Below are 26119 nucleotides of genomic sequence, written 5' to 3' on the forward strand. Positions count from 1 at the left end.
GTCTGCCCTGTTCTTAAAATGAGTATTTAAGTTTGAAGCATAAAACGATCAGTTCCTGCTTGGTGGAATTGTGTAGATTGGATCATAATGTGGTGATGTGGAGCAAGCTGCTTACCTACTTGCAACTATAGAGCCTCTCTGAAGGTTGCTTTTTTTTTTTTTTTTTAATTTGTGTTTAAACTCGTTTTGAAAGGAGTAATTTGGTGAGCACTGCATTGGAGCACTTACTGATGCTTTAGGCCATGAAAAATTTCTCCTGTAGTGAACGTGGTGCAGCTGTTGATGCCTAAGTTAGCTTGAGGTCATTGACCTCTGTGCATGTATGACTCAGTTTAGCAGAAGGATTAGCCTTGTAAGATACCCAGCGTCGCATGAGTGCTAAGGAAGATGGAATGTGTTGGGCACAGAGCTGCAGTCAGAATCATGGACTCCTGTTTAGGAGCTCTTTCTTCACAGAAAGACCTAAGCAAGTTTGTTTAACTGGATTTTCTGAATCCATTCCCCTAAGGTACTTATAGTGTTTAATGTCTCTGTGAATTTATCTCTCTTTTAAAAATTTTAAATCATGCAATTCCATGCTGCTAGTAAAGCAGAACAGTCCTGAAGTAATTGTGTGACTGTCATTAACGCAGCTTTGTGTTGAGGAAGTGTGACAACATTAGCAGCAAGAGGAGATGAGGTATTGGAGCCTTACAAATACTGTTGGGTGTCCTTACAAAGTGCAAAATTACTTCCTCCTGCTGTTTAGCTGGGGTATGGCTGAAGCTGCAACTGGCATTATATTCAGGGCAAAAAGGGGCTTGGAAATCTATAGTAGTTCACCAAATACTTGGTTCTTACACCTTGTTAACTACAGACTTGATAGTGAGGGGCAACTGCAAATGGAAGCAAATGTGCTGAAGTCTTGCTGCTCCTGCCATTGGTAGCGCTCTCAAGGAGAGAAGAAATCAGGTGAAAGACCACAGTCATGGTCTCAAAACAGTGACTGGAAGAAGTCTAGGGAGTGTTGCTGCACTCACCCAAAAGCTGGAACAAATCATCAGTGAGCAGGACACTCATGGCATGGAAAGTACCCATCACAGTTGCTGTGTGTTAGGTGTGAGTGAGCCTGAAAAGCTTTATTTTTGCTGTTAAAAGTTAGTGCTTAGACTCCTTTATCTGGGTCTTTATTAGACAAATTTTATTAGACTCCACCTGCATGTATCTGCAGTAGAAGAAAAATGTTAAACCAAAATACAGAAAATTGACCTGCAAATTGGCTGAAATAATGGTATATTACCTTTAAGAACATTGAACAGTGTTTTTACTTTAAATTTATACTGCTCATTATTCTCTGTCTGGTGAATGTTGGAAGGATGGGGATGTTTCTGAAGGCTTCTCTCCGTACCATGGAGAATGAGCTCCAAGCTGAGTGACAATAGGGATGGTGTCTATTTCTGTTTTGGATTATACTCCTTTCTATATAAATACATCATGAATCATTGCTCTTTGTCTACACCCTGAAAAATGTTTCTCCTTCCGCCCATCTGTTTGCGCACTGTGGGAGTGAATACTCCAATATAGACAAATATTTGTACAGGACAGCAGCTTCAAATGTAGAGGGCCAGAAGAAAGAAGTCCAAAAGAATGTGAACCAAAATTACTGTAGGAGATCTGAAGGCTTCTCTTTTGTTTTAAAGTGGTTTATGAGGCTAAACTAAGTCCATTGTCACAGCAGGCTATAAAAATGTTTTATTAGCTGTGAAAAGACTGAATAGAAGAGTTCCAGTTGTTTTGTTACATGCATGTCATATTTTCAATGCACCCAACTGAAATGAATACAGCACCCTTCTACCAAAAAAACCTAATTTAAGATAATTTTGCAAGTTGTACAATGTTGATACATGAGTGTTAATATGTGCTTAATGAACAGCGTATAATAACTTCATAGACAATTGACACTCCTCTGTTTTAACCATATGGGGTGACAATATTTGTATAAAGACCAAATGTTATTGCCTGGAATTCCAGTTTTATTCCTTCTGTAACTTTTGCTTTATTCCTTCCCCTTATGATGTATGTTCCGTTTGAATTTCAGAGTAATTGGTCTGGAAGCTCTCATGATTCAATCCAATCAAGGAGAGTGGTTTTTTCTCACAATATGGATAAAGCACTGAAAGAAGGTGAGTCTTAACTTGGTCAAAGGTGTATTAGAGTGTGGATATCTCTTGTCCTCTTACCAAACTATAACTGCACAATATTCCAAGACTTTAGAATATGACTCTGTTTTTTTCTGTGGTATAAAATAAAATGGCACGGAATTAATGGCCTCTTAGTCTTCTTAAGAGGTCCACTGTAGTAAGTAATGTGATGTTGTTTTTGCAATTCAACCGCTATCTTGTCATTTTAGTAGCTGTTTTTTAACAGAAATACATTAAAATGCAGTCCTTAATACTGTGCGCAAAGCAAAGGGGTAACACTAAAAATTGTTCTTGACTGGGTTTTCCTGAAATGAAAAATCCTGTAGACGCTTGCATACAGTCTTCCCATTTAGTGTAATTCTTGCCATTAAAACTGAATCTAAGATCAATGTTTGTATTTCTGGCTGATACAGTTTATCAGTCTTTTGTAAATATTTTATCTAATTTTGAATACTTTTTCCTTCAAGATTTCTTTGCAGCACTTTTTGCAATCTTTTTCATAAATGGAGAGCACCTTTGAAAATTACCATCGCTTTAAACAGGTTGGTTGTCTTATGACAACTTGGTATGTGTTATGTTTTTATTTTTATGAAGAGCTATTAGCAAGATATGTAGCCAAAGTATAAAATCAGAACACTTTACCCACCTATGTCATATTTTCTGAAGGTGAACTATTATAACATAATCATAATTTATTCTTAGGAAGCATTTTCCTCTGGAATCGGTCCCATTAGGGGATTCCTGATGATGTGAAAAGCGTAGTAAATTCTAAATGTTACATGTAGAGAAACAAGCACAAAAAAGTTATTTGCTGTATTGTCTCATATGTGTATTTTATATTTTGGATAACCTGTTGTGGAACTTGAAACAAAAGTTTGAAAAATAATCATAGAATTTGAGGTAGTGGGATTATTTGGAGACAGACAGCAGGTATTCAAGGAATAGATAGAGGGAATATCGAGGGAAAGATAGTTGTGTTACACTTTCCTCCTGTTAGTTGCATGTAAGAGTAACTTGTTCCAGTAAAAATATGGGAACTGTCTTCATTTAAGATGTTTATCCCACAGATCATTCCATTGGATGTATGAGGCCATCCCTACTCAGTAAGGCTGAAAAGAAGTTGCTAATATTTAAATGATTCATTTTACAGTGTTAAGTACTTTATGTTGTGACAGCTCACATGCCTTTCTGCTATTTCTTTTTCTGGAGTAGCTTTTACCCTCCCTTCTCATGCTAAATTTTGGAGAGCAAACTTGTCAGATTTAATTTTATTTCTTCCAGGCCTAAGTGATGAAGCCAACTTCTCTGTTTTGCAGTTCAACAAAGATGAGACTGTACTTTTTGCTCTACCATATGAAGTGTTTTGGGTTTGAAAGGTGACTGAGTCATCTTAAATTTCATATACTGTATGCAATCACTTTGAGATACAGAATGCTATCCCAAAAGCAATAGTTAATTTTTTTATTAGCACAAATTGATCAGTCTCTATGGAAAAAGGCAGGACTTCTTGCCTGTGACATTTCTGAAATTTGTAGTTGTCTTGATGTGAATTTCTTTTTTTTTTGCAAGTTTGTGGTTAAATAAAACTTTATTACTAGGGATATAAAAATACAATCTGTATTTATTTCCAGTCTTGCACTGATCAGGATTAAAGTATTTATAAATCCCAGGAATTTGGGATCACTTTTTGCTGTCTAGATGTAATGTGCTACTCAACAAATTGCTTTGGAAAGCCTTATTCATTTACCTAGAAGACATTCAGCTGCCATGAGGTTTTATTCTTGGGGACCCTTTTGGACTCCTAAAGCCACCTGAAGAGTAGACATTGCCAAATTATCACAATGAATAGAGTTTTGGGTGGTGGTTTGTTTGTTTATTTGTTTGGTTTTTTTGTTTGCTTGTTTTTTGGTTTTTTTTTTGTTTTGTTTGTGGTTTTTTGTTGGTTGATTGATTGGTTGTTTTTAACAGATTTTACTTCTCATTACATTACCTTAGAGATGCATGGATTACAGATCACATTTTTGGGAAAACCAGTGTCATCTGATTTCAGAAACGCTGTTGCTGGATATGACCAAACAGCCCTTTGGTTAATTCTGTTTTCTTTGGCTGTTTTTCATTATTTTATAATTCATTTTGTCTGGGGTTTATTGTTAGTTGCTAACCCCTGCAGGACTGCCTATTGACTGTTAATCATGGCATGCTTTTGCTGGTGTTAGAGCCAGTCTGTGTAGGCTTTTCTCTCTTGAGTTTAGAGTGGGGCAGCTGAGGTTCTGTGTCACTTGAAGCTGCCACTTGCTTTACTGCATTTTTCCTGCTGTTCTCATCATAGTCTGTTAATGTATTTGGGAGGATATATATCAGTCATATCCTTGGTCTGATGGAAGCAATCATGCATGTTTTATTTCAACCACCAGTGTAATTTCAATATTTATTAGACATTTAGATTGTTTTCCTGTAATGGTCACTGGCTCATAATGATTGCCTGTGTCTTGGATAGCCTCTTGTCTTTCAACAACGCATGTAACAAAATTATTGGGAATCACTCTTATACAATGTGCCTCATATTAAACACCACCAAGAAGGCACCTCTGTTTATGTTTGTTGGTTTGCAGCTCTGTCCTAAATGTCTTTGCTATTTTTCATGTAGTGTAAAAGGTTGGTGCTCGAGAGTGCTGCTTCATTATTAATTATAGCATAATTGCCTTGGCTGTAGATATAAGGTGGGGAAAGGTATGAATTAGCCCTGCTACAATGTGTTGTGTTTAATGAAATCTAAGTGCTCAAAATTGAACAAGTGTAAGGTTATAATGAGTTATTCCTTGAATGTGGCAGAAAGAAAAGATCTTTAGTTGTCAATCCTGAGTTTCCTTTTCAGCTGATGGTGTATGAGTAACTAACACTGAAATATGTTTTTTTCAGTACTGTTCATGATTTCTCTTGATAGATTGATTTGAGTTTTGTTTGCCCTTCATTTATCTTACAAAAAGAAAAGATAAGCCACTTCCACCAATACCCTTTAGTGCTATGTGTTGCTTATGTGAATTCGAGCTACACATGGTGAGATGTCTCCTGAGAGGGGCTGTGCTCAGTCAGACTCGTGCTGCTTTCCACAGTGTGTACTGCTTGGGCTCAGGCTGTAGCTGTCAGTAGATTGATCTGCTGTGGGGGTAGCTGGCCTCCCAGGAACTGAATTTCATTTTCCATTTTTATTGCTCCACATCCTGTGGTCTTTGTTATTCTTCACAGTCACTCTGTCTCTACAGTTTTAGTAGTGCCAAGAAAAATGGTCTTCATATCACTTAGCTGCTTTGCTGGGTCATTTATGAGTAAGTAAAACAGTACAGGCCATAGCTCAAATCCCAGCAGAACTCTACTGGGGAAATGGTTCTGCTGCAAAAATGCACCTATGTGTTTCTTAGCTCTTAAAATATTTCATGCCATCTCTTCTTTTGTAGTGGGTTATCTTCCTTCAACCCTGCCTTGAGGTGATCTTGTTGGAAATATTTGGGGAATTTAATTAGATTATCCCTACGGATCAGATCTTGCCTGTCTGTGTTGAATTAGAAGAATTCTTTTAGGGACGTAAGGCAGTACTTCCCTTCACAGAAAGATTGGGAAAAACTCTGTCTCCTTTTCCAAATTAAGATGTATATGTTGACATTTAGAAAAATAACTTGTAGTCACTCTGGCTGTTCTCCACTTGAAAAGCTGTTGGTTTGGCTTGATTTTTTGTTTTGTTTTGGGCTTTTTTCCCCCCCCACTGAAAAATGGGGTTTGTTTTTTGGTCCACATATCAGAAAAACAATTTGAATTTGTGTTCTCTCTTCTACTGGGATTCAAATACTTGAAGCTAAGAACTCTTGGCAAAGGGTGTATGTGGAAAATTATTTGAACCTAAAGTTGTCTGATTAATGCATTTCCTAGATATTTGTAACACATTTTTTTTCTCTATAGTTTATATATTTGGACAGGTTCACAGTTGCTCAAGTGTTGGCATTTAGGCATCATTTTGCCAGCCTTTTACGTCATGGTCTGAGTAAAGATTTAGTGGGTATGAGTAACTTCAGTAGATAAAGGTAACATTAAGTATAAAACATCATCCTCCTAATTTGTATAGGTAAAACATAATGAAATCTAAAATACAATAAGTGAATAATGGCTTTCATCTCTTTCAATGTAAATGTTAATGTCTTGGAAATTATAAAATTGAATATTCAGAGTATTTGTTAGTAATTTTATTAGTAATTGAAAACCCCTCTTTAATGTAGGAGTTTGAATATTTTTGTTGAGGTTTTTATTGTTGTTTGGGTTTTGTCTTTTTTGGTCTGAATTGGCTTTTGGCGGGGGAAAAGGTAATGGCTGTAAGAAGTAAGCATTTAGAATTTACTTCTCTAGAACAGTACTTCGACAGGTACTTAGCTGTGGTGTAGTCTGCCATCTTTTTCTGTTAAATTTTTTTTAAGTAGTTTTGCACAACTATAATTTATTATAACCCCATCATGCATGTTAGATCCAGTGTTGTAGTAGAACAGAGTTCTGGTAATGTTTCTTGGCTTTTTGATGGTGGTTTCCTCACATAGGATGCTAACACAATTCTTGTTAGGCTTGTATTTCTGTTTTGCAGATGGCAATGCTTGCTGCTCTAGAATAACTCAAGCCAGTGCTGTAGCTATACATTTTCTTCATTTGTTCATACTGTCACAGGAGAGTTTTGGATTTGACTATACATTAATATAGTGGTTCTGGCTTCTCCGGTACTTTCAGGAAAGAACAGTTGCCTCTTGTTGAAACTTGAAAAGTCTGTCTCTGTATTTGCATAGGGAGAATATTTATGCTCTGTTTTTGAATACTTCTTTGAGAAAAAGAGTAGGCATTTAATCCTTGTTCTTCAGATTTTAGTTATTTTTAATGAAGCTGGGTAATGAATTTTAACAATATAAAAACTGTCTAGACTGAAGCTCTGCAAATTACAGATTTGTAAGCAGTCTAACCCACAGAATCTGGTGTTGCCACTGAACTTCTGAATGCATGAATATGCAAGAAGGGATAGCTGGGATAGGGCATGAGTGGGAGTAGGAATGAAGGAGGGGTCTGGAGGGGTGTCCTCACTAAACCTCCACAAAAGCTTCTGGCTCTCTACTTCCAGCACTTCTCTAGTTCACAGTATTTTAAAAAGAGTAATTGAACAGGCTATACTTCAATTTTGCCTGGAAATGTCTTTTAATTACATTGTCATTACTTGGGACTTGCATCTTCTGAACTAATGTGAAAAACCCAGCAGAAGTTTCTACAGTTTTGCACCAGAGTTATTGTGTTCACTGCATTTGATTTGATCAGAAGTAATTTATTTGATTTCTTTGTAGTTGATGAGTTAGTGGTAGTAAGGTTCTGTCCTGAATGTGTTCTGCTTCTTTTTTTATTCCTGTCTTGTCTTCTGACTGTTGTTTTCAACGTTTCAGAGAACATGTAGCGTAAAATTAATGACAATAGATGCATGAGCAGCTTTCTCCTCTGAAGGGAGCAAGCTGCTCTCTATAAAATTGTTACACTTGTTTTCTGTACTTCTTTAGACTGCTGAAAAGGTACCAGCTGCATCAATGGGCATGAAACTAAAGCAGCAACTGCTCACCATGGCCATGATGACACTTACGTAAGGCAGTGTCTTAGTCTTAAACTGACTGCTTTTAGTCTGTTGCTGGTGTCCTTTTAAAATTTTGCGTATTTGTTTAAATAAATAAATAAAGTCCTAAAAGCTATCTCACTGCTCACTTGGACATACATCCTGGGTTCCAAAGAACGGTGAATTTTATAGGGAACAGCACTGTTGTGATGCAGAAAGGACAACAAGGTTCAGAAGTGACATGAAAGCTATAGAAGACATGTAAAGTAAGAGAGTTACAAAACATATGTGCAGGAAAATATGGTTTAAAGTGCTGTAATCCTTTTAAGGTGTTGAAAGTATGTAACTGGCAGAGTTAAACACAAGTGAAATATTTCATAATTGCATGGTTGATTTTTGGTGATGATCATCAATCTCTAATCTCTCTCACTAATTTGTCTCAAGTTTGCTCATGCCAATAGATTTTGTGGTTCTTTCACATCGAATGTGACAGAATTCATGAGTGGCTAAAAGGAATGAAGAAGAATGTCGTATGTAGTATTCTAGAAACTGAGCTCATTTGGGAGAGGAGTTGCTTAGAAATAGTTATACATTAACAGTCAATGCACTGTGTTGCAAATGGACTTGAGAAATTATTGCTCGCTTATGGAGTAGGTGAAAAGGAAGAATCTGTGCAGAGATCAGCCTTCCACAGCATTTCAGATCTTACAACAGAAGAGAGTAACTAAGCTCTGAGAAAAAGATGGCTGCAGGAGGGTGTGGAGACAGCTGTGGAAAAATAGATACTTAAAATGTGTATTGATGGAAGACTTGAGATAAGTAATAAAACTTCAGATTTTAAAATGCTATTCCCAGTGTTCTTTGGTGAATCGACAGATTATTCCTCTGCTACTTTTTATGACTGTTTTTATCGCTCTGTAGTATTTGTGGGTGAGAGTTGTCAGTGAAATATTTCATAGATTTTAGAAACTATTTTGGAAGTTCCTATCCAGCTATATGGCTCTGCATACTTCTTTCTCTCCTAGATTAGAAAAAGAAGAATAAAAACTCCAAATCTGTAATTAATTTGTTTATTGAACTGTGGATGTTTTTTTCTGAACTATTAATTAAAATAGTCTTGAAATTACTTAGCAGAAGTCTTATATATTAGCAGAAGTCTTATATAGTCTTATATAGAAGACTACATATTTCAGCATAATCATTGAAGTGACTCGGTTTTCTTTTTTATAACTTGAGGAAGCTTGTTTGTGAAGCTTTTGACTAGAAACTTGTGCCAATTTTAGCCATTTTCTTGCAATGTTTTTATCACGTTGACGTTGGTTGAAGTTTGCTAGTTTTGCCTGAAAAGGTGGGTGAAAATATTGATTTTAAGTTGTTGTCCCTATTAATATGCTATTAGTTCACTGTTGCCAGCGCCAGGGAGATTTTCATAACTTACTAAACTGCCAAGCAAACAACTCCTATCAAAGTGGAATGTAAGAAATAGCAGAGTCTTGTGATTACTTTGCACCACAGTCTTACATTGACAAATGAGATGGACTTTTGATATGAAAATTTGAAACCTGGATGTTTGGTAAAGAAGCTGCTGATATTACCAGACACATGACTTTATTCTCCCCTTTTTGTTGTCCCTCTGGTGGATGCAGATGGACTTTTACAATCCCAGCTTTCCCCCCACCTTGTTGCAACTGCCAAGCAGTCCATGTGTTCTCCCTGAACACCTCTTTCTTCCTCTTGGACCTCCAGGAACATTTGCTAAAATGAAACATCAGTAAAACTGGTGATACACAAACGTCAAAAAGAAAAGTCAAAATGGTAGAAGACATTGTTGCCATGTGATTCACACTTACAGTCATGTTGCTTACTGCCTGTCAGTGTGATTTGGAATGCTTTGTCATTTTTGAAGTTCATGTGGTCTCGCTAATCCACTTGTTCTCTCTTAACTCTTCTGATCCTATAATGTACTTTCTGTGGTGGTGTTCAGTGTTATGTATGTCTTTGGAAACCAAAAAATCTTACCACATCCCCTTTTTTGCCATGATCTTGGAATGAAGACTATTCAATTCCTATGTGAAGAAGGCTGGCTTCAGCCTGCAATGTTTTAGACACAGATTATATGATAGTTCATATAACCAAAGCCACTGCTGAGAGACAGGTATTAGTCTGAGGTTTGTGTGTAGCTGGCAACCTGACTGAGCAAATCCACTTAAAGGCTTTGCGTTGCAAAGTGACCTGCAGTAACCTGTTAGGTGCAGATTGCTGTAACTTCACCAACCTTACTTTCTTTGGCAAGAAGTAGACATAAAAGCTATTACCCATACAGTTTATGAGAAGGGTGGAGGATTAAATCTTTCCTGTCTTGGTGTGTCTTGTCCTTTTGCAGTTTTTGCTATTTATTGTTCTGTTTCTCCTTTCAGTGTTTGACTACAGCTATAGAGATTACATCCTGTCCTGGTATGGGCATCTCAGCAGAGATGAGGGGCAGCTGTACCAGCTGCTCTCTGAAGACTTTTGGGAGATTGCCAAGCAGCTGCGCCAGAGGCTGAGTCACATTGATGTGGTTAAAGTTGTCTGCAATGATGTAGTGAAAGCTTTACTCTCACACTTCTGTGACCTTAAAGGAGCCAATGCCAGGTAAAAACAAAACTTCGTGTGTTTTGTTGGAATTTTCTGCTTCTCTCTTTACTTACAGGTGTGCTAAATCAAAGTGAGGATGACTATATATAATGCTTTTGTAGGAAAGGGATAAAATAGTCCAAGCTTATTACCAGTTTTAGAGATCAAGCAGGATTCAAGACATCTGTAAGGAAACACTCAGACTCCTTTTTCTGAGAGTTTGGGTTCACTGCTGTTTCAGTTTAATCCATGAATCCTTTGCTCACAGTAAGAGGTGAGCTGTGTGAGCAGCTCTTGCAAAGTAGTGTGAACCTGCAAGGGAAAGCAGGGCCACTGTCAGTGCAGTCAACAGGCAAGAAGATAGTTATTTGCACCTTTCCCAAAATAGCAGCAGGATTAATTCCATTCAGTTTTCCATTTCTTCTAGCCCTGGGAGGCAAAGCTTTGTGGTTTCTGTTAGTGGTCTGTTCTGCTGTAACAAGGTTTTTCTACTGGAAAAATTGTTGATTGTATTTTCTTTCTCTGTTTTAGTTATGTTGCTAATTTCATTGATTTCCTCTTTGGCAAGGATCTTTGTCCAGCTGAAAAAGCCAGCTTTTCACTGAACACTAGAGTTCCACCCAAATTGTAGATGCAAATGGAGTATGCAGTTCCCAGTTCTGAATGCACAATTTCTCTATTTGTGCATGGAATTTGGGCTTACATCTGCACTTACTTGCATTTGGGTTATCCTAATTGGAATGTGCTTTGGTCATTCAGATTTAGATTACACATATTATTCTGTGATGTTGTTTTGTCTGCAGTCAGATCCACTTATTTTTGATGCCCCTTCAGACAAAAAAAGAACAGTTGTGTTCTGTCAGTGACCAATTTGTTACCATTGAAACTCCTTTCTCTTCTGGATTAGAACATATGGTTAATGTATTTGTGGTAGGTCCTAGTGAACTTTTAATGTAAACTAATGTATAGAAAAAATTCAGACAGAAAAGAAACGAAAGGGTATTTACATTCGAGAAAAAAAGAAATTAAGGTGTCTTAAAGGATCTGTACTTTGTAGCAGATCTTGCAGGGGTTCTTGATACTACTTTCTTTTAGCTTTGGAATGAGGTAGAAATCTCTTGGTCAGGTAAAACTTCTAAGTGTGCTCCTTGATACTTGACAAGTATCATGCTTGTACTTGTCCTGTATCACAGTAAAGTGCTTGCTTTTGGGAAGAATTTGATTTGAACAATTAAAATGTGAATAAGTTAATTTTTTTTTTTGTGTTGTTGATGGTTTTTCAGGCTCTTTTAAGTCTAAATGTTCTTCTGTTTGAGGCTGGGGATGTAGGATCTAGAATTGCAGAATTATTAAGTATTATTAATGCTGATTGTTGGTGAGGTTCTTATCTACTGAGAATTATGACCACTTCATCTGGTCTTTGTTGGATTGTTATTTCCTCTAATAGAACTAAAATAAAACCTTTTGGTTATTTTCCAGTTAACTTTTTCACTGGGAAGTACTCAATCCACCCTAGTGCTAGATAAGATAGGATTTTTTTCATTATCATATAAAGGTAGCCTATCAAAATTAGCAGGTTAAAAAAGCCAAACAACTAAACCAACCTGACAGATCTAACTGAACAATCTATAGAGGCTGGAACCACACCTATTGACTGTTTTTTTTGCACACTGCAAGACTATGAATTCACAAGGAGAAAGGTCTGGTTTTAATGTGCCTGTCAGATCAGCAACTTGGTGCTGCATGATGCAAGTTGCAAAGCACCAGAACATCCTTATGCTGCTCATCCAAACTTGCTCAAAAAGCCCAGGGAGCTGTATGGAAATTGCACAAGGTTCACCATTTCTCAGCAGATGGAGAGACAGCTTAAATGCTATGAATAGGCTATTGCAAAGTCAGCAGAAATGTGACTGTGCTTATATGCTATAGATGGAATTTGTGCTCCCTACTGATCTGAGCATGCATGTAATAAACCTGAAAGCACAGCAAATATTCTGGTAGTATTTTCTTTTTAAGAGAATTTGGGGTTTTGACAGTAATTTGAGTTTTGTACAAGATTGCCTGCTGCTGTGGAGTTTACTGTGCAAGAACCCGCTGGCATTTTAAGCAGTAGACTGAGAACTACGAAGTATGTCACTTCTAGCTTGGAAGCCTCCCATTATTTTGTGTATTGCTGTCCTGATTTTCAGCTGGGATAGAGTTTGTTTTCTTCCTAGTAGCTAGTACAGTGCTGTACTTTGGATTTAGGTTGAGAGTAATGTCGATAACACTCATGTTCCAGTTCTTCCGACTTTAGCTTCTCATGCTGCCCTGGCAGTAAGGAGGCTGAGGTGGTGGGTGACACAAGAAGCTGGGAAGTAACATAGCCACGACAGCAGACCCAAACTGGCCAAAGGGATGCTCTATACCATATGGTCATGCTCAGTATATAAATTAGGAAGGAATCTAAAATCTGGGAGATGCTGCTCAGGAACTGGCTGGGCATCAGTCAGCAGGTGTTGAGCATTTGCATTGTGCATTTCTTGTTTTACATATTCTAATTCTATTATTATTAATTTCTCTGCCTTTTCTGTTCTGTTAAACTATCCTTGTCTCGGGTCATGGGATTATGTAATGGCTTGGGTTGAAAGAGACCTTAAAGATCATCTGGCTCCAAATCCCCTGCCATGGGTAGGGACACCTTCCAGTAGACCACATTGCTCAATGTCCCATCCAACCTGACCTTAAACAGTTCCAGGGATGGGGCATCCACAACTCATCTGGGAAACCTGTTCCAGTGCCTCACCACCCTCACTGGGAAGAAATTCTTCCTAACATCTAACCTAAACGTACTCTCTCTCAGTTTGAAGCCATTGCCCCATTCCTTTCACTACGGGCTCTTGTGAATGATCTCTCCACCTTTCTTGTCGGCTCCCCTCAGGTGCCTGAAGGCTGCAATTGGGTCATCCCAAAGTCAGGAGTTTTACCTTTTTTTCTGATTCTTTCCCTCACCCACTGTGGGAGGGTGAGAGAGTGAGTGAAAGGCTATGTGTGTTCAGCTGCCTTCTGGGTTAAATCACAATTGCCGCAGTTCAAACTCAAAAATTTCATCTTCCTAACATAGGGGATGCAGATCTTCTTGATCTACTTTGTTTTCTGTTAATGTTTTAAAGACAGTAGTAAATGTGAATTGGCATTCCCATTTCCCTCTGTGTCTCATAATCCAGTTAGTTTTGGATGATAAATATAGTGGAACAGAGGCTGTAATTAGAGTGCAGTATCTTTCCTGTTGTGATACCTCTTGGAGTGCTCTGTCTCGTTTCCGCCACTGAGTTTATACTGTAGCAAGACTGAGAAGGCCATTTTGTCTATTGTGTAGTGGCTTATGAAGTTTTGAATACCTCTTACACTGTCTTTGGTGGGGGTGCCACCTGGGCCACTGTCTCAGTTTTCCTATGTGATAGTAGATAATCCACTAACCTAGCAGAAAGAAACCATCTGTGCCCAGGAGGACCAAAGTCCTGTTTTTTCAGAGTGACATTCATGTGTTTTGTGACCATGTGCATGCTAGACACATAAATTTCTTTACTTTTCTGCTTTCACTGACTAATTTCAATCTGTGATTAACCAGAGGGGATGAAAATAGACTCAAACCCTTCAGAATGAGGAAGGGTGCTACAGTCCTTTTCTTTGTTCCTGCTTTCCCTCTGGCTTATCTTAACCATCTCAAAAATCCACTAAGTAATAAACAGCTCAAGGTAAATAGCCAGCAGAGGCCAGAAATGAAGAAAAGTGCTGGGAGACCATGACTCCCTTTGGAGCATGGGTTAAGGCCAGGTTGGATGGGACTTTTAGCAACCTGGTCTAATAGAAGGTGTCCCTGCTCATGGCATGGGGTTGGAACTAGATGATCTTTAAGCCTCTTCCAACCCAAACCATTCTATGATTCTGTGATAAGAGGAGAGGCCACCTCCGTGGTGACTGGCTGGAGACAAGGCATGGCAGAGAGGAACCTTGTAGCATTAGGTCTGTTTCCCCTTCCTTTATTCTATCCACTGTATTTCTTTACTGGCAACTATCTTTCCATGTGTGTGCATCTACTGAGTGAAATAAAGACACAGACACTTCTAGCCATGGGCAGAACCGTCTGGAGTGACATAGAGCACAGCAAGCTGTAGGCAAGGTAGCTCCCAAGTTTTTCATCTTATATGTGTCACTGGGGTGTACTTTGAGGTTCAGTTGGGGTTTCAAAGGAAACTGTCAGTTTTCAGTTAGAAAATCTGTGGCATTTCAAATAATTTAGATAGGAAACCATTTAATTTTCAGTATTAGCTTGGTGTATGGAAATGGAATATGATAATTTCCTGTGTACAGCATTACCTGGTTTATGAATTTGAGATATGGAGGAAAAGTCAGACTTGGATTCATTTTTAGAAGCCACTGCTCTTTTCCCATATGCGCAGGATCAGGAGCACATTTATAATAGGATTAGTCAAGTTCATCCTGCAAGGGTAAAGAGGTTAGTATTCTGCCATCGATGTTTCACAGCACTTTTTATTCCTTCATATGTTGTTCAAGAGTCTTTCTTTTAAGCAGAATATAAGCAAACTCAATAGTGGCAATGCCATTTTATGTGATCAAGGATGGACTGTGAGCTGAGTAAGGTGGTGCACAATGATGGAAATGGTTATATTTGTCACCTGTCACCCACCCCAGGTGGGTGCAGTGCTGTCTGTGGTGGCAGTGTACTTTCTGGGAGCTGGAATTATCTGATCCCAGAAATGTAGTCTCCCTCTGGTACCATATGTTTGTGGAATGCTAGAAGCAGCTATTCCTCTGGATGAAATAGTCAGTACCAGAAGGACTTAACAAGGTGCAGACAAATAGTAAAGTGTCATTCTGTGAGGCTGTCCACATGAAAGGAAGAGGGAGTTCCCTTGCCTTTATTGTGGGCTAGATAACTGCCATAGATATTATTACAGAACTATTAACATTTGACACATAAAGCCTTGGTTTTTGCTGGGTGCAGCATAGGCAAAATCAGATTTGCCTGCTTGAGATAAGCAGGTGTCATGGTTTAACCTCAGACAGCAACTAAGCCCCACACAAACCTCTCACTCACTGCCCCACCAATAGGCTCAGAGAGAATTGGAAAAGTGAGAGAACTTGTGGATTAAAAGTGAGAAAACTTATGGGTTGAGATAAAGACAGTTTAATAGGCAAGGAAAAAGCTGCACACAGAGCAAAACAAAGGATACATTCACTACTTCCCACTGGCAGGCAGGTGTTCAGCCATCTCCAGGAGAGCAACACGTGTAACAGTGACTTGGGAAGACAAACACCATCACTCCAAACATCCACCCCTTCCTCCTTCTTCCCACAGCTTAATATACTGAGCATGATGCCATATAGTCTGGAATATCCCTTTGGTCGTTTGGGATCTCCTTCCAAATCCTTGTGCGCCCCCAGCAGTGGGGTCATTCAAGAAGCAGAAAAGAGCCTTGGTGCTGTTGAGGTGCTGCTCAGCCATAACAAAACTATCTGTATTATCAACCTGTGTTCAGCACAAATTCAAAATACAGCCTCATGCCAGCCACTGGGAGGAAAATTACCTGGCCAAAACCAGCAGAGATGGGATTTGAAGGGCAAGTGGGATTTGAAGACCATTAATCCTTGCATCTTCTTGAACCCCCTGGCAGGCAGTGATTTTTTTTTTTAACAAACCTCAGCAAGAAGAGGTCGTAGTGAAATCAATTTTATTTTTATTATTACTATTATTAGTATTTTAATATTTTCCCCCTATATATTTTGATTTTGAGTATTCTCTATCAAGCTGTAGCTGGGGCACCTTTGACCCCAAAGACAGAGGAAGAATTAGTTTCTGCAAATATGAGTAAGTGGTATTTCAGACTGCTTCTGGCAAGTTGACTGCTACACAACACCAGATGGGATACTCTGAAGTATTTAAATGTGTGGTTGTGCCCAGACTTGCAGCATAAGGTATGACTTAGCAACATGAATGCTTAGGGTCTGCAGGCTACTACCAGTGCTGATTCAGAATCTATAGTTAAGAGCTCAATTGTCCTGGAAGGTGTGAGGGGGGAAAGTGTTGTGGGGAAATTGCTGTTTGAGTGATCAGTATGATGAGCATTTTTGGGATTAAGGTTTGCATCATACATGTTTTCATAATGCTCCTTTTATTTTCTGTGTATTACAGATAGCATAAGGAGAGAAGATAACTTAATTTTCTTGGCCTTGGCATGTATAGAATATATAGCTTCAAATTTTTGTGATTACAGAATATATTGTAAGAAGATAGTAAAAATGAAAGGTGCTGCCACCACAAACTGATCAAGAGCAGACTGATGCAAAGGGAGTTAAAGCACTTGAGATTTAGCCTGGTTAATCCTATAGAGGCATCCAAGTTGCCTGGATAGCAGCTAAACACCTCCCACAAGTCTTGGGTTTTTGTTTTTTTTTTTAATAATCCCATTTGCCAGAAACCAGAAATGCTGCGAACTACTTATCACAGTCAGCCTCTGGAAAGGTGTAGAGATTTGCAATGGGAACAGTTATGTGAAAGTGCTGAGAACAAAATACTCATGAAAAGCCAAGGCCTGAGCATGTTGTTAAAGTTAACCCATGGGTAGCACCAGGTCTAAAACTCACCATTTGTTTTCAAATTTCAGTGTGGGAAGGTTGGATTTCCTGTTACTGACTGAGTGTAAACTTGACACCATAAAAAGCATTAGGACATCCTGGTGCTGATGTGGTCACACCACAGTTTGTAAGCCATATGTAAGTTCTTTGCCTCTGTTATTAATATGACACATCAAATGCTTTTTCCTGAAAGAGGTAAATGTGGCATGTGTGACAGGATTTATGCACAGTAAACATTAGTTGAAGTGATTTATAAAATTTGCTGATTTATCTTGATAAATTGGCAGCTGTGGAAATTTTGGTTTGGCTTTGTCCGTTGTCTGTATTTTTTGTTGTGCTTTCTGGGGTTTATGTGGTTTGGTTTTTGATTGTTTTCTGGTTGTTTTGTTTGATTGTTTTTATAAGTACTTTTTTCTGGTATGCTAGTTAGATCTCTTGTAAAGGTCTACATTTTTGTTTATTTCTTAGCTGAAATACATCAAGCAGTTTTTACTTTACTGAATTGTCAAGAAGCTTAGAGCTCTGAGAGTGATATGGGTGAAGAAATGCAGCCTGCATGTGGTTCTGGTAGTTCTCAGAATCAGTTTAATGAAAATGCATGGTGAATGTTGAATATACTGATGCCACTCATTTAGAGTGAGTTGTATGTGCACTTCAGCTCACAATTGCACTGATTGAGACTTAAATGCAGCTCTAGAAGACTGATTCTTGAAAGCCTAAATTAAGAAATGGCAAGGCTGAAGGGAACACTTTGTTATCTATCTATCTATCTATCTATCTATCTATCTATCTATCTATCTATCTATCTATCTATCTATCTATCTATCTATCTATCTATCTATCTATCCATCCATCCATCCATCCATCCATCTATCCATCCATCTATCCATCCATCTATCCATCTATCCATCCCTTAAGCAATTTCCTATAGAGGAGTTGTTAATTTTTTTAAAGACCCTTTTTTTTTGTTGGTTGGCTGGTTTTTTGGAGGGCATGGGGTTTTGTTCAGTTTGGTTTGGGTTTTTTAAGAGGGGAGAGGGGTGGGTGGTGTGTATGATTTGCTTACTTAGTAATTTCAAAGCAAACTGACCTAGGTTTGTCAAAGATGTTTTGCATCAGGAGCATTTATCCAACCACAAATACCAGGTCTTAATACCCTTGACTGTTATTAGTCCTTTTAATAGAGACAGATGACTGTAGTCAAAAATGTGGATATCTAGAGTAGGTCCTCTGGGAAAAAAAAAGATTTCCATGAGGTCCTGGTATTGGGAAATCTGGAAGCCCAGGGGATAGTCCTGTCTTATGGAACAGCCATAGATTCTGCATTCCTGAGAAACAAAGTATTGTTAAGAAGATGTTGATATTGGCTCAGGATTTTGTTATGATAATATTTCTATTACCCTGGTAATGTTTTAACTGCTCATCTTTTGTAATGCCTCAGCAAATCCTCTCTTCTGCTTTCCTATAGAGTGCTGGATGAGCTGTAGGTTTGAAGCAGTAAGGGGTAAAGTCTTAACATCGATGACATTCAGTGGGATACGCAGGCAGTAATTGTGCAAAGCAGCCTCAGAGCGGGTGATAGTTACAGTAGGTGTCAGTTTGTTACCAAACCAAAGTAGAGCCTGGAACAGATCTGGTACAAAGGAATTCACTTTGGCAGGCCCTATCTATGGATCTGTATTTGTACTCTGCTGCTTAATCTTCCAGTGCTTTGAGGGGCAGCTGAAGGAAATTCGCTTTCTGACACTATATAGAAAGTACTGGATAGCGTTGAAAATTGAAAGCAGGCTTTTAATAGAATTACAGAAAAGGAATTTGGGCAAGGTTAACGCTGGCTTTGTAGCTTGGGGAGGGAAGATGGATATGACCTGTAAACATACTGTATGGAATATGTGTTCTATCTGCTGTTTTAAATCACTGAAGTCACTTGCATCTTGATAGACCACTATTGTCATTATTACTTCAGTTTTCACAGTTCAAGAAGACACAAATGAATTAAGTTGCCACTTAATTTGAGTATTGTCTAAAGGTTAAATGAGCCTGGTTTACAGAGCTTGTATCATGCTTGTTTTGGAACTGTTTGCTAAAGTGCCACATTTATATTAGTTCACTGCACACAGTTGTACTCAGAATTTATGGCAAATTGACTGTGCTTTTAAAGCTCTATCTAAAAATATCTGTACACGGTTTTAGTTCAGATCTTTCTGTGATTACTAAGGGACTGTTCGTTTGGAAAATCCAACCACACAGTCCTAATAATACTTGTGCAGAATTAGCTAGGAAGAGAAATAATATCTATATTACCATTTGGGTTATTTAATAGGCTTAATATCTTTATTGAAAATGGAGAAATGTAGCAGCACTCTGCTTTGTGTACATGCATGCAGATTGCATGTAAGTTTCTGCATTTCCTGTTGATCTCTGCAAAATGAACAGTGTCACATTCCCACAGAGTTGAAGATCCAGGTTTTATATCAAGCCTTAAGAATATGCCTGATAGGACATCTTAGCTCCTGCTCCAAGGTAGTAAACAGACATGACTTGGTAGTTGAGCAGCGATTTTAATACTACTGTGACTGCTCTCTGCTCTCTTTTTGTGTGAGGATCTGTGAAGGAGAAGTCTCGGTTAAAAGGGTGGCTGTTTACTGGCCATCCATTTGTTCACACACATTCTTTTAGTGCAAGCTGGTCAATGGTAGTAGTTGAGACAAATAGACGTGTAGTGCTTCCTGTGTACATGCAAAGTAGAATATAAACTTGCATATTTTGTCTTGCCTGTTTTATCGTTGGCATGTTGATTTATTCTGTTGCTGTTAAACTTCTCCTCAAGCTTCCTCTCCTGCTTTTAGTCTTTCTTTCATTTCTCTTGCCCAGCAGTGATGCCTGCTGCAGGCTTTGTTGACAAAACTGTTTGGTGCTGACGGAAAAGGCTTGTTCAGAGTTGAATTTCCTGAAGACTTTGTTTCTCTGTTATTTTCATAAATATCTTTCCTTTTGCTTTTTAGATCACGAGTAGGTATAGTTTGGCTGGAAAAATCTACCCTAGAGAAAAGCCCAGTTCTAGAGTCATATATTCTTAGGTAATGGAGAAAACTCTAAGAAAAAAACAAAACTTTTTTAAATGGCCTGTAAGGTGAAAAGTAGGCAACTTTACCCTCCCTTGCGTTCCTGTAGGCAGGAACACATTAGACAAATTAGAAGAGTAAGAACCAAATATTTACCCATGTGCTTGTTTATTCCATTTTCTATTTGTGTTCTGTTGACTGTGTGTCAGAAAAATCCTGGCACAGGTCCAGCTCAGTAAAGCTGTTGGCTCTTAACTGGGAATAAATTTTTACAATAGGAAGACAGACTTTTCTTGCATGGGTGATACTGTAGGTATCGTTAATGCTCCAGTGTGTTTGCAGCCTCAAACAGACTGGCATTCCTCAGGAGAGCTGCAGAGAGATATTGAAGACAAAGGAGGCTAATTTCAGTTCAGTGAAATTTTATGTGCATTATGGTTCTGTTTCATGCTTTGCACATGTTATGCAAGTATATCTTGATCTAATCACTATGCAAGATGTCCCAGAAATAAGGTAAGAGTGTCCAAAAAAAGATTGGGTTTGTTCACAGGCCAAAAAGTTTAGTTCTAATTCTGTATTATTGTTGTTAATACACAAATCATGAGCCCTGTACTTGGCACTGGTGAGGCTGTACCTCAGATTCTGGGTTTAGTTTTGGGGCCTTCACTGCAAGAAAGACATGGAAGTGCTGGAGCATGCCTTGAGATGGGCAACAAAACTGGGGAAGGGTCTGGAGCACGGGACTTGAGAGGTGTGGCTGAGGGAGCTGGGGGTATTTTGGTTTGGAGGAGGGTCAGACCTTATTGCTCTCTACAACTGCCTGAAAGGAGGTTGTAGCCAGATGGGGGTCTGTCCTCTCCCAGGTAACAAGCAACAGGATAAGAGAAACTGGCCTCAAGTTGTGCCAGGGGAGGTTTACATCTTTAGGAAAAAAAATTTCACTGAGACAATGGTCAAGTATTGAAGTAGGCTGTCTAGGGAAGTGGTGAAATCACTGTCCCTGGAAGTGTTAAAAATCCATGTAGATGTGGCACTTAAGGATGTGGTTTAGTAGTGGACATGACAGTGCTGTGTTAATGGATCTAAAAGGACTTTTTTAACCTCAATGATTCCATGTTCACCGAGAGTCATCCTGTTTGCCAGACTTTTGCTTGTGCTTCAGTCTTGGCTGACTTTGGGTGGACCAACCTGTCTGGCAGACTTTACTTCCACCATAAGAGGTGGCTGTAGGTAAATGACTCAGACTTTGTCTGTCAGTAATCTGCCTGGCACATGTATGGTTTTGGATAAATAATGAATGCCTTTAGGAGAGAACATGATGGGCAATGTTTGATGTGGGGTAGAGGAGGCTTCAGGATATGTCTGGAGTGCATGAGAGGAATAGAAATGCTCTGAGGAAAATAGCTTTGTGTTCAGCTGCCACTGAGAAAAGATCCTACCAGAACAAGATAAACAGCTTTCTGATCTCAGTCAGCTGCACCACCTGGACTGGTTGATAATGAAGATTGCACATCATCTTTATAAAGATGCTCCTAAGAACAGAGTATTTACATCCAAGTTGTTCCAAGGGACTTGTTTTGAAATTTGTCTTACCTATAACAACTGAAACAATTGCAACTCTCTTCATGATCCAAGTTTGCAAACAAAACAGTTGATTTGTGATTGAGTTAGAGGCTTTAGTGAAGTCAAACTCAAGTGCCATCATTATATTTGTTTTTCTAAAAATTAGTTGTAAAATTAATTTTAGCCACCTTAAAACAAATTATTGTATTATTAGAACAAAATTAGAGTCTTTTTTATTGTTACTGCTCCATTGTATTTTCATCCTCCTGGACCGACTAGCAAAAATTAGTAGTTATACAGTGCTGTCTGTCTCTGTTGGCTGTGTAGTGGTGCCTAACTGAAAGCTTTTGGTTTGACTGTATACAGTTCTTTGTCACTTTTTCCATACACAGAGGCAGTGGGTTTGGAGCAGCTTTGTGACTAAGTCGGTTGACTAGTACAACTAGCAACCTAACCTAACCAGAACAACAACTTCCAGCTCTGGGAAGCAAGCAAATTATGGAAAGTTTCTTGTGGAAAGCAAGTTATGGAAAATTGGAGGAGGTACTGGTATGAGATGTGATAGATCCAAACACTTGTAGCATCCTAGAGCCTTCTACTGACAATCAGTCTTTGCTGCCTTGGTAAATTACTGTGGTGCCTCTCAGGCGGCACTGTGTCTGTCTGTCTTGACCCACTGGCTTGGTCACCTTGCTGCTAAAATTGCTTGGAGCACATCAGGCATGTGGCCATAAAAAACCTGCCAGGGTACCTTGTGTCTGTTTCTACAGCTGTTTTTGTATAAAGAAAAGGTGCAGTGGTGGGTGACCTGGAGTTGAGTAGTTGAGTCAAACATGTTCTGGTACCTGCAAGGAGATAAACTAGACAGTACTGGGCAAAGAATCGAGGTGAGGGAGACTTGCTCCCTGTTTCTTTAGAGCTGTCATCCAGAAACCTGTTTGTAAGGAGTCTGCAAACAACACAGTGTGCTATCATGGTCTTTCTCAGCCAGCAGCATGTTGCTGTGTGTGTTCAGCGGCGCACAGCACCCACACAGTGCTCATGCTGCAGCATTTGATCAACTGGTGACTGATGGTCATAGATGACTTATGATACAAATGGTATGTAAGTTCTCTTTCTTCTTTCCTTCATTTCTTTTTCTTTAAAAATTTTTCTCCCTCTAGGCAGGAAGATCCACCAAGACCCTTTTTGCTGCACTCATGCTTGAGGAGCTCTGATGAAGAAGTAAGATTCCTGCAAAAATGTTCTCAGGTTCTGGTGTATTGTCTCCTACCCTCAAAGGATGTCCAGTCTGTCAGCTTGCGCATAGTCCTTGCAGAAATACTTGCAACAAAAGGTAGATCAAAGATCAGAGATGATCAACCATTTGTACGTGCACAGTATTAGCAGTTAAAAACTTTATTATGTATAAGTCTTGATGCTCTGCTTTTATATTCTGAAATTTAATTTCTGTGATAGCCAGCAAGGCACTGTATTCACAAAATCAAGCATATACTTCGCTAACTCTTATGACTTGATGCCAGACTGTTTATCACATTTCAGGATAAAATACAATTTGTCCTCTATTTTTTCATAGAGCAATACTTTTGCAGCTTTCTTTGGCATTATTTATAGTGATTGTATGAATAATTCTGACCTTTTCTATTTTATTCAAATACATGAACACATCCTTAAATCAGTGGATTCTATAACTGAATCACTATATAATATTTAATTCATTATTTTATGCTTTGATTTATCCAGTGTGTTTTTTTAAAATTGAGGGATTTCTATTGTGCTTTTTATTTTATCAGCTACACTTTGAATACGGTACACATTTTTTATGTCACTGTCAAATTCAGAAATTATGGAGTCTCAAGTATATTGCGCAATTCAGTTTGCTTTCAATTTTCATTTATACTGGCTATAGTATCATAGCCTTCAAAGCACACAGCACAAAGAACAAAAACACCTGGCATTTTCCAAATAAAACTCAGCTTTGTCAATGTACATCAATTACTGTAATAGAATAACCAGCTTTTATGAAGATGGTATATATAGTCTCAAATGTACTGTGTGGTCCAGAAGACTGGTTTTGGATTTTTTGATTTTTGTAAACTTGCATATTTATTTTTGCCTTTTATCAGCAGTTTTCATTTGCAAGACAGCAGTTATTATTCAGCATAAGGATTTTGTTTTAAAATATTTTTCCTCGCCAGTACTGAAACCAGTGGTGGAACTGCTGAGTGATCCAGATTATATTAACCGAATGCTACTCAGCCAGCTGGAGTACAGAGAACAGATGAATGAGCATCAGAAGAAAGACTACACATATGCTCCTTCTTACGAGGAGTTCATCAAGCTCATTAACAGCAGCTCGGATGTTGAGTTCCTGAAACAACTGAGGTATTTAATGTTTCACTGTGGCTCTTTCAAAACTAAACATACATTTTATCCCAGCCCATTACTAAGATTTGAATGAATTGTGATTTTTCTTTTTAAATTTAATTTCAGATTTCTTTTTGTTTGGTGAAGCAGAGACAGTAAGGATGATAAGCTACAACATTTGTTAGATATCTAATGTAACCAGCATTTTAGCTAAGTGGAAGGGAAAAATGCATAAAAATTCTGCTTAGTAGTGTACTGGAGATGGCTATACTGTTGAAAGGGGTAAATGTTTGAAATGTATGAAAGACATACTGGAATCTTCTTTACAGCTTGCCTTTGTGCAGTTAGATGAAATATGTTGAATTTCCACTAGTGTGGGTGTGATGTTTTCTCCTCATTATCCTTATGAGTTATGACTGACCATGGTGTCTGGGGACTGCGAGCCATAGTGACCTCAGGGATACTGAGCATTCAGAACAGCTCACTGTGACTGTGGCATGGAAAGAGGGCTTTGAGTTCCAGCACGTTTTACCACTGGATGTGAGTTTTCCTGGACCATTGCAGGGAGGTGTTACCCAACTGCAACCTTCTTAACCATGTTAATGAACTCTACAGTATTTGTTAGAACAAAAAAAAAAAAACATCACTGAGCTCCTGCATACCATGAGGTTGTTTGATGCTCCTGTTTTACAATGCAAACAGCACCAGCTCACTTTCATACTAATTGTACTCCCTGTCTCATCTCTTTCTCCTTACATCATTCCTCTTAATATGAGCTATTGCCTGCATCTCAAGCCTTCTTGCCCAAGAGCCAGTTGTTTATGCTTGCCTTATCTTTATAGATGAGCTGTTTCTCCACTGATTTATGTGAAAGGACAAGGAGCAACTGACTGGGAAGCAGGGAACAGAGATATTACCGTTGTAGGACCTTCCTAGATGTCCTTGAGTTGGTTTCGTTGAGCAGAGCAAAGTTTGGAGACCTCCTGAAGCCATTTATAGAGTGTTTGTCCTAATCTCTTATCACCAGCCAGAACTGATAGTTTTTCCTCTTCCCAACTCTTCTCTGTTGCTGCTGCAGGACAGCTTTTTCTCTTCTCAAATGGCTGCAGCAGCATCCAAAATACACATGCATATTGCTTACATTTGGTGCATTCTGTGTAATCTCTTGTGACCCTGAACTTCTATTAGACTTGGCCTGATGAGGCCAAGAGTTGGCTTACTGGGATGGAGTATGTGGGCTGCACAAATAACATTCTACTTTCTCTTGTTCTTCTCTTTGATTCTAAAACCACTTGTATTTCTGAGATAGGAAAATGCATTTAGGTGATGGTGAAATGATTCTGTTGCTTGGCTACTTATTGCTCATATGCTGTAAAATTTGCTCTTTACAGTGTGCCTTTCCTGAGAGCAGAAATTAGTCCCTATTAGACTCTGCCTAAAACCTAATTGACATATTTATTAGCATAATCACACTAATGGATCTGTTTGTTTTAAAAGAAACCCAACTCTTATGTTGTTGTTGTTGTTGTTCAAGCACATCAATGCTCAGTGTGTTCTCTTTTTAGCTGCTAGGTCACTTTAAATTGTGTGCTTTAATACCAGAGAGCAGATTTGCTTTATGAAACAATGTGTTTTTGGCTGCATCTACGTTTTTCTTTTCTTGTCTGTGAAGTCCAACTGTCATCATCTTGAAATGTGTTCCTTTACACCCTACAATGTGTTGGTCAGTCTGAGCTGATCAGTATTTCAGTGAAAAATGTCTGAGAAAATGCATAATCTTTTTGATGAGAAATAGTATTTCATTTTGGAGGCAGTGTTCTTCCTTTCTCTGTACAGAGCCAGTCTTTGGGATGGTAGTTAAAGGGCATTTCCTGTGGGAGAAGGCATTCCCGTTCTCTTTGTGCTCCAGCACTGTGGGGAACACCCTCAGAGAGATGGGCCAACCTCTAGTCACCTCAGATTTGTGTATTTGGCAAAGCTTTCATGATTAATCAGTGAAGGTTTACAGATTTGCATTAAGAAAACTGAACAGTAATCCTTATATGGATTTAAAAAAAAAGGGGTGGTAC

At 38.6% G+C, this 26119-nt stretch overlaps 1 protein-coding gene across 5 annotated transcripts in view; it reads left to right on the forward strand.

The window, feature by feature from the left end:
• The window catches only part of SNX25 (sorting nexin 25), a 94597-nt gene that overhangs the window by 10522 nt on the left and 57956 nt on the right, over positions 1-26119 (forward strand). For all 5 annotated transcript variants that reach the window (XR_008965614.1, XR_008965616.1, XR_008965617.1 and 2 more), the window contains exons 2-5: positions 2078-2162; positions 10218-10434; positions 22847-23019; positions 23882-24068. Coding sequence is in view for 1 of the 5 variants with exons in the window: in XM_057370216.1 (XP_057226199.1) it covers positions 2078-2162; positions 10218-10434; positions 22847-23019; positions 23882-24068 (662 nt within the window). In the remaining 4 variants the exon portion in view is untranslated. The remainder of the gene's footprint in view (positions 1-2077; positions 2163-10217; positions 10435-22846; positions 23020-23881; positions 24069-26119) is intronic.

This window comes from Malurus melanocephalus, unplaced genomic scaffold (assembly GCF_030028575.1).
Source record: "Malurus melanocephalus ecotype Western Australia unplaced genomic scaffold, MMel_1.1 scaffold_121, whole genome shotgun sequence".
In the NCBI taxonomy this organism is placed as follows: Eukaryota; Metazoa; Chordata; class Aves; order Passeriformes; family Maluridae; genus Malurus; species Malurus melanocephalus.